Raw genomic sequence first — 14,315 nt, forward strand, 5'->3', positions numbered from 1 at the left:
AACGAACCCAAACCTCAAATTTTATTTTAGCCAAACAGGCAAACCAAATCCTCAAACCCGAACTCGAACCAGCAACTTAGGTGTTGTCGGTATATCTCTCAAACCCCTTGTAATTTCAAAAGAATCTTTCCAATGGTTCTTTTACATTCTTCTTCTTTTGGTATCTTCCCTTTCTTTGAATTTGAAGCTTCTTCTAGCTCTTTTCTCTTAAACATTGGTTTGAAGAAACCCATGATTCACATCAATCATCCAATACCCATCAGTTTGGCAAGATCATGCTCTAATACCACTATAATGTCCTCAACTAAAAATTTAGAACAATTTCAAATCTGAAAATATATTCACAAAGTATTATGCCAAATTTCATTGAAATCACCAAAACTAGTCAGCTAGTCTTCGCAAAGAGAGGATGGCAAATCAATGAACTTTTCAAAGAATGTCATTAAATTGATTTTTCTGATATGAAAAATATATGAACAGGTCTGAAAATCTGATTTTACAACAGCAACAAAGCTATATCGTCACACTCCCAGAATCTCCCACAAATGCACAAAATTATTCCAAAATTATGCTTAGGAAGGGGACATTACAGTTTGTGCGTGTGTTTATTACTGTTGTTTGTATGACTGGATAATCGTTCATTGGACCCTCCTACCTTGAATGCATTAATAAATTACACCAATTGATTCATAATACAGGCAGCCGCAAGGCAGAGACAAATTTTTCATATTTATATTGAATTTAAAAAAATGAAAGTAATTTGGGAGAGAGAATCGCAAAGTGAGAGATTGATTTTGAATTAGCATAAGAGGTATGCCAGATGCATTGTCATGAACACCACATATTTCACATTAAATGCATTCAACAATGGTTGGAGAGGAAAAGTTCAACAATGGTATCACCTAGAAAAATTGACTAGTAACCTAATTGGCTCTGATACCAATTCAGGGATTAGGATCTTAGGCAGCTAATCATTTAAGCATATGAACTGGAAATAGAAATGAGAGCCATATATAATGAAAATATACACAGTACATAGGATTTATGGTGGGGAAAACCTTTTAGAAAAAAGCCTCATGAAGCATCATCCAATATTGAAGAAATTTACAAGTTTCAATCATGTTTATTAAATACAGACACAATAAGGTCCTGCTTTATCATATCCTCTGTCTTTTTTGTCATAGGATCTTTTAGATGCATGCATTATACAAACACATATCTTTTATGCTTTGCAAGTGCCTCACATACATTAGAATGTATATGCACAATATTCTTCTCTAGTTAAGGTAAACCTCAAATATAGGCGGTTGGGGTTGCTGAATGTCACAACCTTCCACTTCCTAAATTTTTGGTTATTTAATTTAATTAATAAATTAATTATATTTATAAAGCACTGCTTTATAAATCACCCCTAATGACAAAAGGCATATTAGAATTAGAGCCTTCATAAAAGTTTATGGGCCCACTGAAGTTAAATGTGGATCTCTAATAAACACTGTGCTCTAGCAAACTTTACTCTTTTTTAGCATTGCAATGAATTTGAGATATAATCTATTGGAAATTACAACGCTTTGTTTTGTGAATATTGGTCCTTGATCAATGATTGGGCCATTGTACTCAACATTTGGAAGAAGACGAGACATATATTTTCTTGTGTACCTAATGGAAGTAACTCTCCAGCTTATATCTCTGATGTTCTGCCCTCACTGAAATATACAATTGCCTCAAGCAACATGTTAATAAAAAAGCCAATTGATTGCACTATAACATGTAGATACATTAATAATCACATTAGTTTTTTGCTTATCCATTGCATAATTTAGGGCTGTACTTCCTTTCTTGTTTGAGAAGCATCTATTTCACAATGCTAACTGTTGAGACATGGACCGGCTAGGACTCGAACCTAGGACCTTCCATATACTGCTGGAGTGTTCTACCACTGAGCTACTGGCCCCTCTTGGACCAGTCCATCGTCGGTCCGGGTGTGGCTTATTTCCAACACCAACACCCCCCCTTAAGCCACACCTCTCGTGTGCTTGGGGCTCCTAGCCTGGACCTGGCTCTGATACCATGTTGAGACATGGACTAGCTAGGACTCGAACCTAGGACCTTCCATACAATGCTGGAGTGCTCTACCACTGAGCTACTGGCCCCTTTTGGACCAGTCCATCGTCGGTCTGGGTGTGGCTTATTTCCAACACCAACACTAACAATGGTAAGATGGCCTTGGATTGCTAGGTTTTGTTGAAAATATTAAAACAAAGGTGATGATGGGATGTGGCCAGCAATTGTAGCTCCATTACTTGATATATAAGGCAATGGATCCTACAGATTGAAGGAAAGAAAAAATCATAAATTTGCCACCAAACCCTTGCTCCTTCCGTTTCTCCATTATTCACCCTTGAAAATCTCTATAATATTTCACAATTGGGGACAAATGGTAAATGTCAAAACTCTAAACAAACTTAACTGTATACTACAAAATATTTTAATTTTTTTTAAAGTTCGGCACACCCAGATCCCCTAAGAAATCCTGGAGCATGAATTTAAATCAGTTTACTTGGGAATGGAAACCTACACCAATGAGAAAACAAGAAAATAGAACTTTGTAGTATATTTCTGATCAACTTCATAACGACTATATAATTCAGCTTCATTCACATATTCAGAGAGGTCACCAAATCTATAAGGAGTCCCAAAATTCGGGGGAAAACCCTCCAGGCACTTCATATATTTTGTTCCTAGCTAGAGTCGCCTTGGAATCCACTCCCTTGAGTGAGAAGTGCATCATGAAGAGGAAAAGGTATGTGGAAATTGCTGAATGGGTGATAACCTCTGAGATAAACCTGCTATCCACAAATAATAAACTGAACTGCTTTTCCCTATTCCCAGAAGAAGATCTTTAGCCTGCAACTGAAGATCTTTTAGCTCTTAGTCCCAGGCTGAGCACCAATGATCATCCTCTTGGAAACAATCCCTGCCTTAGGCTTTAAATGCCCTCCTCAGTTTCATGCGATCCTTTGAAGGAAACGCTTGCAAAAATGCTACATGCAGGTAGGTCATAATTGCCATGAGAATCTCACAATTTTTGCAATCTTTGGTGTCATGTTTCTTCCTTTCTTATTCTCTTTGACCTCAAGACTCATCTGCAGATTGACAAAAAGATACCGGCAAATGGGGTCTCATCTTTCATATGCAAGGTACAAAACTGGCGAGGTTACAATGTTACAGACATGAAAGAGGACTATTGCATGAAGCACAAGTGGCAGAAATCCTACTGCCCCCTCTGGTCATATCGTAGTTCCTTGTTGATCTGACTTGGGCATTTAGGTATTCCTTTAATTTACCATATTGTATTCTATTATTTTGATTATTATATTTTTGACAAGATTTTGACCTAATGTTTTAATATATATACGTGACAGACATTAAACTTTTCAAAACACCATTCTTTGTTTTTATTCTGCACACAAAATATCCCTGACTGCTTATTTGCTACATATTTGTGGTATATATAATATATCCTAGGCTTGTAAAGCTGTGCTATTACAGAGAGGCTGCAAACCAACTGTGTTGTATCCAATCAAAATTCAGCTCTCACCATGAACCACAACATTTCATAGAGTAGAACATCCCTTTGCTGTGGTTTTTAAGAACAAAGCATTTTCTTGGGAAGCATTTTCGGCAGTGTAACTTTCTAGGATATAATTGGCCGAGATAGATTCCTTACAGTTCATGTTTTCCAAGTTGGTCAGATTTCCATTAACCTGCATATTAGGGAATGGCCCCTCACAAAGGATCTATTTTACCAGAGATTTCAGGTTAGAATGATGGTTGGATTTTTTGGCTTGTTGAAACTTTTTCATTCACCCTTGGGCCGGTCAGGTCTGGATTCCATTTGAGAAAATAAGTCATCGTTGGAGATAGTTGGGTGGGAGGAGTTTCCACTAAATTTGGATTAAGCAGGAGTGGAAGGCATCCTGTTCTCCAGTCACCATGGCATTTTCGCCTTTTGATCTGTCATTTGGTCCTAAAGTATTCGTTAAATATATGACTCTTCATCTCCATTATAATATCTGTAACCAAAGTTCAAATTTAAAATTGTTAAATACAATACATGCATCAAGCTTTTGAAAATATAATTCTTCGACTTTTTCTTGTAGACATGACTTACTGCTAAAGTCCTTCATGCATGCACAATATACCTATGAAATATGTGAACATATTCTACTGGCTCATAATTGGGGCATTAAACAGAGGGCTGAAACTGGCTGTGTACTAGTTAATGAAGTTTGATACTTCATGTGAACCACAATAATTATAGAGAAAAACAATGTCCTCTTCCTTGTCTGGATGGAAGAGATTTGTTCCAAAGAATTCACTGTTTTACTAAATTCGATATATTTCCATGAACCTGCATATTAGAAAATTTTTCTTCTAAAAAAGGACTTGTTTAACCAAAGTTTTCAAGTTAGAATGATTGTTGGATGTTTATTTCAAAATGTCCATTCCCTCTGACTAGACCTCTGTTTTTCCTTATTAATGGAGATAGTTGTGTTGGTGGAGTTTCCTCCTCTTCTAGCCTAGATGCTTGGGAGGAGTTTCCTCCTTCATGGGTTACACATATGGTCTCTGCAATTTGTTCTAAAGAGGCAAAGTTGCCAGAAAGCCTATATGAAAAGACAGCAGAAAACCCAGGAGCTGAGAAGCTAAAGCCTGCAAAAAAGAGTAGCACGGAACTGACAGTTTTCTTATATCTAAAATGCTACTGGGAACAGCTTTGGAGGGACTGAATCTGGATGAAAACAGGGGGACTGATAACAGCACAGGGCTGAAACACTTATGTAGATTGGCAGATGCTGAACTTACTGCATTCCGGAAGTGATTAGTTATTTATCCATATTTATTCTTCCAGTCACTCTTTGTGTTACTACAGACTCTGGCTCTGGTGATGAAGCTGCTAATATATTGTTTTTGGTAAAAAGGACAGTGCTTCATCTCCTTTCTGTTTTCGTCTGCAGTGTTTTTGAGGTTGTTATATGTAATTTTTTGTTAAGACCATATTCAATTATGGCCAGGACATCCTGTTTTCACATTTCTGCTTCCAATTATCATATTTTGTACATGGTAGTTTGCACTATATGAATCTTTGCAAGCAAAAGAGTATGATGATATCCAGTGATTCGAAACTCCTGTTGCTTGATTAGAAGATAAATGGTTTCAGCCTTGGTCATTATATGGATGTATGTGCAGTGAAAGTATTTTTTTTGTATTTGCCTTTGAATCTGTAGGAATTCTATTTTTTTCCTTTGGATTGTGAAACTCATCTCATTTTTTGTTTCTTCTCATCAAGAAATTTTTCAATACTAAAGAGAAAATTATTTGTTGATAGCACATCAGTAACTGAATAATTTGTAATCCTATGGGAGAAGAATCATTACTCTATGTGATATAAATGTGCCTTGGGATCACATATACAAATTAAATATCCAAATAGTTTCAGCAGTATATAGGTTTCTGTATCCCCAGATATGAAAGGATGTCCCTTGTGTTTTTTTGGTGAAGTATTTTTTAAATTTCTCTTGAATTGTAACATATCACTGAGACCTTGCCGAGACATATACATACAACTAAATAGACAAGACTCTGTGAAGTTGATTCTATGATCTGTTGCTTAAACATAAACAAAAAGATTATATGAATGTGCAGATTTTAATACTCATGGGTTCTTTGCAGCAGAATACGAGAAAGGACAAGAAGTTTGAAGAAAGGCACAAGGAACAAAGGGAAGACATAAAGAAACCAAAGGTATGGGAGGGTTTGGTTGGAAATTACATTTTGATTTGATTAATATCGATATAATATTATGTGATTGGCATGGGCAAGACTTTCCTTCTCAAGAGAATAAAACTAGGCTGTAGTCTTCGTTATCAATTCAGATATCTGTTGTTTAATCTAGCTATTATTTGAAACTTTTATTGGGGTGTTCTCATTCATACTTTTTGTCTCTGTCATGGGAAGGTTGGTGATCAGGGATAAAGATACGTAGAAAAAATACATTTCTTCGTTCATACATTACATTCATTTAATTTGAATCTTATCTGCATGTGAATCTTTTTTTCAGGATAAACAAGATCAATTGCGGTTATCAGCAAGGCAAAAGCATGAGGTATTTCCTTATTTTGGTTTTCCAAGAGAGGATGTACTTGTCTGAAAATTGCTTTTCATGTTTTATGATGCCATTATCTCCTGAATAGACTTTGTGGCCTTAACTCCTGAATAGACTTTGAATAGGGTTCTCATTGTTTATGTAAGTAAATTTGAACAAGATTTAGTATTTATTGGTATAAGAAAAATAAGAATATTTGTAGGACATATTTCATGGCCCAAAATATCTATTCTAAATAGCACTTTTGTGCCTTGGTGAATGTGAAGTTACCTTGCTTGAGAAGCATGTAACACATTCAATCCTTGTTTCTTTTATGTTGAGAAGTTTAGCAAACTTTGCGCTTACTCATTTTTCTCGACAATCTGCCTTCATGTCATAGTGCTGATACAAGTATTTTACGAGTGTTCTGATTTACATTTTTGACCAACTTTATGTGGATCGCACTTCTAATTCTTGGACTTGCCAAGACTTTGCAACCCAAAATTTGACTTGGACTCATGACTTGGCAAAAACTTGGTGAGAAAAAACTACATAGTTACACAAATAAACTTAAATTAATGCACGAGGTGACCAAAAAATGAATTTAGAGAACAGACAGGTCTATGTTGATTATTAATTTGTCATAATTCAAAGATAACATTTCATCAATGTTCCATGGGGACATGTGCCCCCCCTAATTTTTTTTGTTTCTAGAGACAAGGACGTCTTTGGGATGGCGAGATGCTATGGAAATGTCCCTCCACCATGTCACCATTGCCATTAGTAGGTAGGAGATATCCTTCCCGAACATCTTCTTTAGAAAGGGGATGTTTATGGGATGTCCTCCTTGATGGGGATGTTGAAGGGATATGATGTACCTAAGACCCTTAAGAAACTCAACCATGTTCTTTTAATGCCCTAAAAAGCTGTAACCGTTCACCCTATTTGGCATTTTAAACAAGTGTATTTTAAAAAAAGGCATTTTTTTGAAATTTGGGCTACTAACCGTACCTCTAATAGTTGAGCCCCACCCTGAAATGGTAATTTGATAATTAACCAAGGAGATGAAAGGCTCCTTAAATAATTAATTACATAACGATGTTTCTATAAGAAACAATAGTGAACGGAAGAGCATAGAAAGATAGTAAACTAACTAACATTACATAAATGACCATTAAATAACTACGACAATATTACTTTAATACCCTTCCTTAATGGTCATTCTACTAACTACACCAAGTTGCTCCCTTAATTTTACAAATTTGTCTGGGCTTAGAGAGTTGGTTAGAATATTTGCAGTCTGGTCCACAATTGGAACATACTGCAAGATCACAGTTCCATCTTCAACAAGTTGTTAGATGAAATGACAATGAAGCTTTACATGTTTGGTTCGCTCGTGCAAGACTAGATTCTTGGCCATCTTTAACACCTCTTGATTGTCACAAAACAAGGGCGAAGGCCTTGCTTGAGACATTTTCATCTCAAAAAGCATCCTCCGTAGCCATACTACCTCACATTTTGCCTTAGTTCCCCAATACTCTACTTCTGTCAAGGAAAGAGCTACCGCCTGTTGCTTCTTACTGGTCCATGTAATCACATCCATACCAAGACTGAAGACATACCCATAAGTAGACTTCCTGTCATCAACAGAACCTGCCCAATCTAAGTTTATAAAGCCAATCAGCCAAGGATCTTTGCTTACTGTACAAAATGCCAAAGTTAGGTGTCCATTTCACATATTTTAGTACACGCTTCATGTTTCCCTCTCGGGTGAATAACTTAAAGTACGCAGATAAAGTACATAATGCAGAATAATAACGCCATAGATATCAGACAAGTATATGAGATATTATTCCATTCATAATCGTTGTTGTCCACAAGTTACATTTGGAAGTATATAAAGATGCCGAGGGGGTGCGAGCGCCAACCGTCGCACCGCAACTGCCACTCCTCGGTTGCCAACTAACCAACACAATTACAACTTAATTAACTAGTTTTATTTCCGTGTACAATATTGCCGCCAACAGCATCCCCCCCAAAAGAAAAGAAGTTGTCTCCGGACGACTTAATACAAAATAGAGATGACATTAAACAAAACTGCTGATGCCAGTCGAGCCCGGAACTTAAACACTTGTTGCGTCCTCGCCTGAAAACCCTTTTCTGCTACCATTCGATGCTCAAGTGCGGATTTTACCATTATTGCTTCTTTTGACATCAAAGTCCTCCTGTGCCTAAACCAAACTTGTCTGCAAAACATGCTTTGCAGTCTCAGCCTCCACCAATTGCTACTCAAATGATACTGTCTCCCTAGCCAATTTGTCCTCGATAGCCACCTACGCTGCCCTCTCGGCATCCAACTCCTGGGTACGCTGAGCTATGTCTCACGCTAAAACTGCCGCCAACGTGGTGGTCAACTCCTCCCGAGCCCTCTCTGCATCCACCAAGGCAACCTCATGTCTATCCGAGACATACTCCAAGTTCCTCAAGCGTACCATTCCTACCTGGAGGTGGCCACAACCCTCTGGCACAAAGGCTAGGAGGCACCTCAAATCCTCCATCACACTCCCCAAAGGCTGCTAACTGAACTGAATAACTCTCTGGTGTCGTACAACTTCGCAATGCTTTCTCTCAGACTCTGTTTGTACCTCCAAATCCGTCTCCCTCGTCAGGCTTCTTTCTCATAGTACGGGACAACCCAACACCAACCGTGCCTTCTCTGATGCCCGTCGCCCAACTCAAAAAGTGTATTGTAGCTCAAAAATAAACTGGGGGTTTGGGGCGGTCGAGGGGCAGCGCCCCTCGCGGGGTCCATGGCGCGCATCATTTCTGTGATATTTTATGATGTCAAAAGTCAAAACCCTTCTTCTACACTCCAATATTTTCAGTGTCCAGGCTCTAGATGTCATCGAATAATTTTTCAATCTGGTCGTCGTCGTTTTTTTTTAAAGTTTCCTCTGTAATGTGCCCGATGGCACCCCGGCCATACAACCTCCTCGTACGGTCAACAATAGCACTGACACCTCCAATCGTACGACCACCTTCCCGTGCGGTCAACACCCCTCCACCGTACGACTGTGTCTGTGTTTGTTTGTGTGGTGCTACGTTTATGTCTTTGGTGGCGGTGATGTCCACCGCACGGTGGTGTCCACCGTCGGTGTTACCACCGTACGGTGGTGTCCACCGTCGGTGTTGCCACCGCACTGTGGTCCACCGTCGGTTGTTCCACCGCATGGTGGTCCCACCGTGGCTCCCCCTTTTTTTTTTTTTCCGATCGCACGGACCCGTATGACCGTACTTTTAATTTTTTTTTAAATTTTTTTTCCCCAGCCGTACGATCAATTGCCGCACCGACCCGTACGACCGTACGTTTTTTTTTCTTTTCTCAATTTCCCAATTTAGTTGTCTAGAGAGTCGTCGGCTCGGGTCCTCTGTCTCTGGGATCGCCCTTCATCCTTCTCGGTTTTCCTCACCCAAGAGTCTCCCGTGTTGGTCCCGTGCCTCTCATGTCGCCTGCCCAGCCTCTCGAGTCCCCTTCCATCCTCTCGGGTCCCCCTCCGGCCTCTGGGGTGTCCTTCCGACCTCTCGGGTCCCTTGCATGCTTCGCGTGGTAGGGTTTCAATTTGGACCCGTTGGTGGCCAATCTATTTTCAATGGCCATCTGAAGACCTGGAACCACAAATTCTACAGGGACCACGGTCTCCTTCCCATACATAAGAAGAAGAAGAATAATAAAGATTTTGAAAGCTGCGGCCTTCCACACCAGGTTCCAATCGTTGCCGACACAATTGATCTTCAGATTATCTACGTCACCGAGGTTTGGGGCATCTCCCTTCTAATATTCTATGTATTCTGGCAGGTACACCTCCTCTGTTACTTGCTCTGGTTCCTCTACTTAGAGCCTGTAGCTCCGAAACATTTCATAATCCTCCATCTGCCAGTGGAAGAGCCCGTTCAATGACCCTGTCTCATCCTCGGAGCATTCTCCTAGTTTGAGAATCCCTTCGTCGTTGGGCTCCCTGCAGCCCCGTCCTTCGTCCCTTGGGTCGCCTTTTCCTTCATCCTCCGATTCCGAAGATGATGCCAGTTCCTCGTCAACAACCTGGGTCCTCAGATCAATGGTGTACTTCCGCCCCCCTTTCTCCATAGAAAGGTTGTTCTTTTCCCAGTCGTGGTTCACCTTTGCTGTAACTAGCCACCCTCTGCCTAAGATGGCGTCGTACCCCTTCTTCTTGAGTGGGATTACCACAAAATCTAGTATGAAAGGTTGCGTGCCGATGGTGACCGGCTGGCCCATCAGGGTGTCGAGTGGCTTGATGCCGTGCTGGTCTGCACCTACCAAGTTGAATGTGGGTGGCCATAGTGTTGGCTTCCCCAGCTTCTTCCACGTATCCTCCGGCAGTACATTCACCCCCCGAACCTCCGTCCACGATGGTGTCTTTGAGGATAGCCCCGAGAATTCCCTTCTCTACTACAGCAGGATGCTGACCACTATTTAAGGCCAACAACATTGGGTCAGCCGAGGGGTTGACCGGAACTTCCGCCTGTGTGGCACGCAAAGGTGCCTGCATAGTGGTTTGTATGGAACTAAAAATGGCGGTTCTTAACTGTGGCATTGTTTCTAGAAGGTCCTTTACCCTTATAGGTACTTCCATCTGCAGTACTTGCCCAATGATGTTATTTTCTGCTTTCGTACGGGATGATGTACTCGCCACCTCGTTGTCCCGTCGTTCGACCATCATCTCTCGTTCAATATTGGCCTTTGCCTCTTGTAATCTCTCCTTCTCCATACGGGGGTTGGGATAAGTGGCTTTTTTCGTCTGGGCGCAGGTGATCGCCAGTACTTCTTTCTCACTAGTCTTTTCAGCCTTCTCAATGTTGAGGAGATTAACCCTTGCCTGTGGGCAATTTGCGTCCTCATGGTCGCCTGGCCCACACCATCGGCAGAGGTGCTGAGGGGTGGCTTCCTTCGTGCAATCACGGGCGAAGTGCCCCCACTGATTACAGGCCCTACATTGGATAATTGGCCGGCCCTTGGTGTCATACTGGATACGGCTTCCATTATTGTTATTGTTGCTATTCCTTTCGCCGCTGCGTATGTTGTCTCGGTAACCTCCAGATGATGCCGTTGTGTTGGTTTGCTGGGCCGTACCCACTGGTGCAGATGTTGTGGCCTGCTCCGTGAACAACACTTGGCTCATTTGCGTACTTCGGGTTTTCATGTTGTATGGGCACTCCTTGGTGGAGTGTCCCATCACTTGGCAAATCTCGCAGAATGCCTTCTTCGGGCAAGTACCCTTTGTGTGCCCCTCCTCTTTGCACTCAGTGCACCATATGTCCCCTTCGGTTTGACTGGTGCTTCTCATTGTTTTGAATTCCCTCCTCATTCGCTCCATGTCTTTCCGAAGCGCTTGCACCCGTTTGCCAGCCTCGCTGTCGCTGCTGCTTTCCTGTGACGAGTCATCCTCCTCGGATGAGCTATCCTTCTTCTTCTTTTTCTTCGATGTCTTGGTCTCGCTCTCGAGATCCATTGCTCTATTGTATGCGTCTTCGTACGATGTAGGTGGAACGATTTCATCTTCCTTCGAAGGGAATGCTTTAGTCCCTCCACGAACCATCGCTTTTTCAACCCATCTGCTGGTTGACTCTCCATTTTTCCCAATAGTTCCTTCAACCGCCGACTATAGGCTCGGACAGTCTCGTTCTTGTTCTGCTTCGTTCCATAGATCTCAGTGACTATTTTGTTGTCATCTCTTAGGAGGCGGAACTCTATCCCAAACTCCTTCTTCAGGTCGGGCCATGTGCCGACTTTGGCCTTATCCATGTCTGAGTACCAGTCTATGGCCACTCCCCTTAAAGTTGCTGGGAACTATGTTACCCATTCGTTTTGGTCAGTAACACCGTTCGCTGACCATATGGTTTCGCACGTTCGACAATGGCGGACGGGATCTTCCTTCCCCTCGCCGTTGAACTTCGGCAACTTCTGTTTACTGGCCATCCCACCGCTCGGTCTCGCTCCTCTGGTGCCTTGTGTGCTTGTACCTGGTGATCCTCCGTCTCTGCCTCCTGCACCTGACCCTCCACTCGTGGGTCCTCCGGAGAAGGTTGTTGACCCCGAACCGAACAAATTGCCTCCCGTACGGTACCTTTGTGCTCCCTCGGCACCGTCGGCTGTACCGTCACCTTCGGTCGTCTCCCTCCGGTTGTCCTCCGAAATGGACAAATTCTTTAGTAGGTCTCTGGTAGCGTCGATCAAGTTTAGATTTTGCCTTGTTTGTTCCACCAACTCTTCGCGACTTCTTACCCTACGGTGGTGGTATTCAGGCGAACTGTAGAGGTCGCCTGAGGCACCCTCCATGACTCCTAGGTTCCCTTCGGGCAACCCTACGACAGTGTAGAGAGTGTACTTCTCTCCGTCTATCTCTGCCTCCGCAACCTCCATGACACCTCCTGGGTTCCCTTCGATCAACCCCTCGGCCGGTCGTCCCTCGGCAAGCTGCCTTAGCCTACGCCTTCGTTCTACTTGCTGCTCCAGAATCAAGGCCCTCTGCGCGACCTCCCACTCGTCTGTTTCTGCTTTTTTTTTTTTTTCTATCTTTATTTAATACATTGGGCATAAATCACTTCCGTACATAGCAAGCACACGCCATGTACACAAAAAAAAACTTTTTTTTTTTAATTATTTTTCCTTTCAGCCACAATTTATCTCAACATTGTGCCGAGATTATTACAGGGTTCAATTTCCCCTTCGCCGATTGTTCCGTGGGCGCGTCGTCGGCCTTTGGGTTCATCTCACCGATGGGTAGGCCCATCGCGTCCGTGCGCCATCCGCGTCTTCCGTTCCCGAGTACATCTAGGCAACGATGCCAAATGTTTCCCTTTCGGGTGAATAACTTAAAGTACGCAGATGAAGCACATAATGCAGAATAATAACGCCATAGATATCAGACAAGTATATGAGATATTATTCCATTCATAATCGTTGTTGTCCACAAGTTACATTCGGAAGTATATAAAGATGCCGAGGGGGTGCGAGCGCCAACCGTCGCACCGCAACTGCCACCCCTCGGTTGCCAACTAACCAACACAATTACAACTTAATTAACTAGTTTTATTTCCGTGTACAATATTGCCGCCAACACTTCACTGCAACCTAGTGTTCTGCTTTAGGGGTTGTCATGAAACGAGATATGTAGCTCATAGCATAACTTAGATCAGGTCTAGTGGTTGTAAGATAGATGAGACTGCCAACTAGTTGCCTGAAAGTGGATTCATTAACCATTGGTGAATTTGATTTGGTTGATGTTTCAGCACTTTCTCCATGGGTGTAGATGAAGGTTTGCAATCTATCATCCTGAACTTATCCAGCAAACTCCTGGCATACTTTGACTGAGAAATACAGATGCTACTACCTATCTCCCAAACCTCTACAATGAGACAATAATGCAAAAGTCCCAAATCTGTCATATCAAATGCTTGACACAAATTTTGTATGATTTTCTCAACAATTGTGCTCTAGTGCTAGTAATGATGATATCGTCCACATAGATGAAATGAAGAATGATGCTTGTAAACACTCTGAATGTTGGCAATAAGAGCAAAGTTCACTGTATTTTTCTTCTTGCTCTTGCTTCTAGATGATCTACCTTCAACAAGCTCATTATCTCGAACATCACCAATGAGCTTTTCCCACCATTTAGGCGAGAGAGTATATCCATCTTCTTCCAAATCAGGAGGATCATCATGACTTGGGCTGCATGGAATGAAATCATTTGGATGCTGATCTAGGTTGTCCTGAGGGAAATTTGGTGGTATAGGTCTGTGCCTAGGAGATTCAAGAAGTTTGAAATCATCAAAATACCTCCCTTAAGGTGAAGCCAATGGAAGTTTAACACCCAAATCCTTAGCCTTTAGAGGTTGATCTTCAGGACTCGTGATGGGAGAAGAGAGCTAGAAAGGCCCACCATCTTCATCAAAAACATCTCAACTAAATGTGAGACAATCAGTGTCCACATCAATGAGCTGATAGGTTTTATCATAGTTTGAAGATTAGGCTAGGTCTCGTGGGACTCATGAATCTGTTGGCTTGTCAAGTCTACTTGTTGCAGCTCACGAGTTGCATTTTGCTGAGTTGCCCCAAAAAATGCCTGAGTTTTTGCAGGGGACTTGT

At 41.8% G+C, this 14,315-nt stretch overlaps 1 protein-coding gene across 3 annotated transcripts in view; it reads left to right on the forward strand.

Annotated features, from left to right (window-relative positions):
• The window catches only part of LOC131075972 (RNA-directed DNA methylation 4), a 101,382-nt gene that overhangs the window by 27,869 nt on the left and 59,198 nt on the right, over positions 1 to 14,315 (forward strand). Inside the window, exons 4-5 of one of the 3 annotated variants that reach the window (XM_058012979.2) lie at positions 5,740 to 5,808; positions 6,125 to 6,169. In XM_058012979.2, coding sequence (XP_057868962.2) covers positions 5,740 to 5,808; positions 6,125 to 6,169 — 114 coding nt within the window. Of the gene's footprint in view, positions 1 to 5,709; positions 5,809 to 6,124; positions 6,170 to 14,315 lie in introns of all 3 variants that reach the window. The other 2 variants (XM_058012977.2, XM_058012978.2) reach the window with 2 other exon arrangements.

This window comes from Cryptomeria japonica, chromosome 9 (genome assembly GCF_030272615.1).
Source record: "Cryptomeria japonica chromosome 9, Sugi_1.0, whole genome shotgun sequence".
Taxonomy (NCBI): domain Eukaryota; kingdom Viridiplantae; phylum Streptophyta; class Pinopsida; order Cupressales; family Cupressaceae; genus Cryptomeria; species Cryptomeria japonica.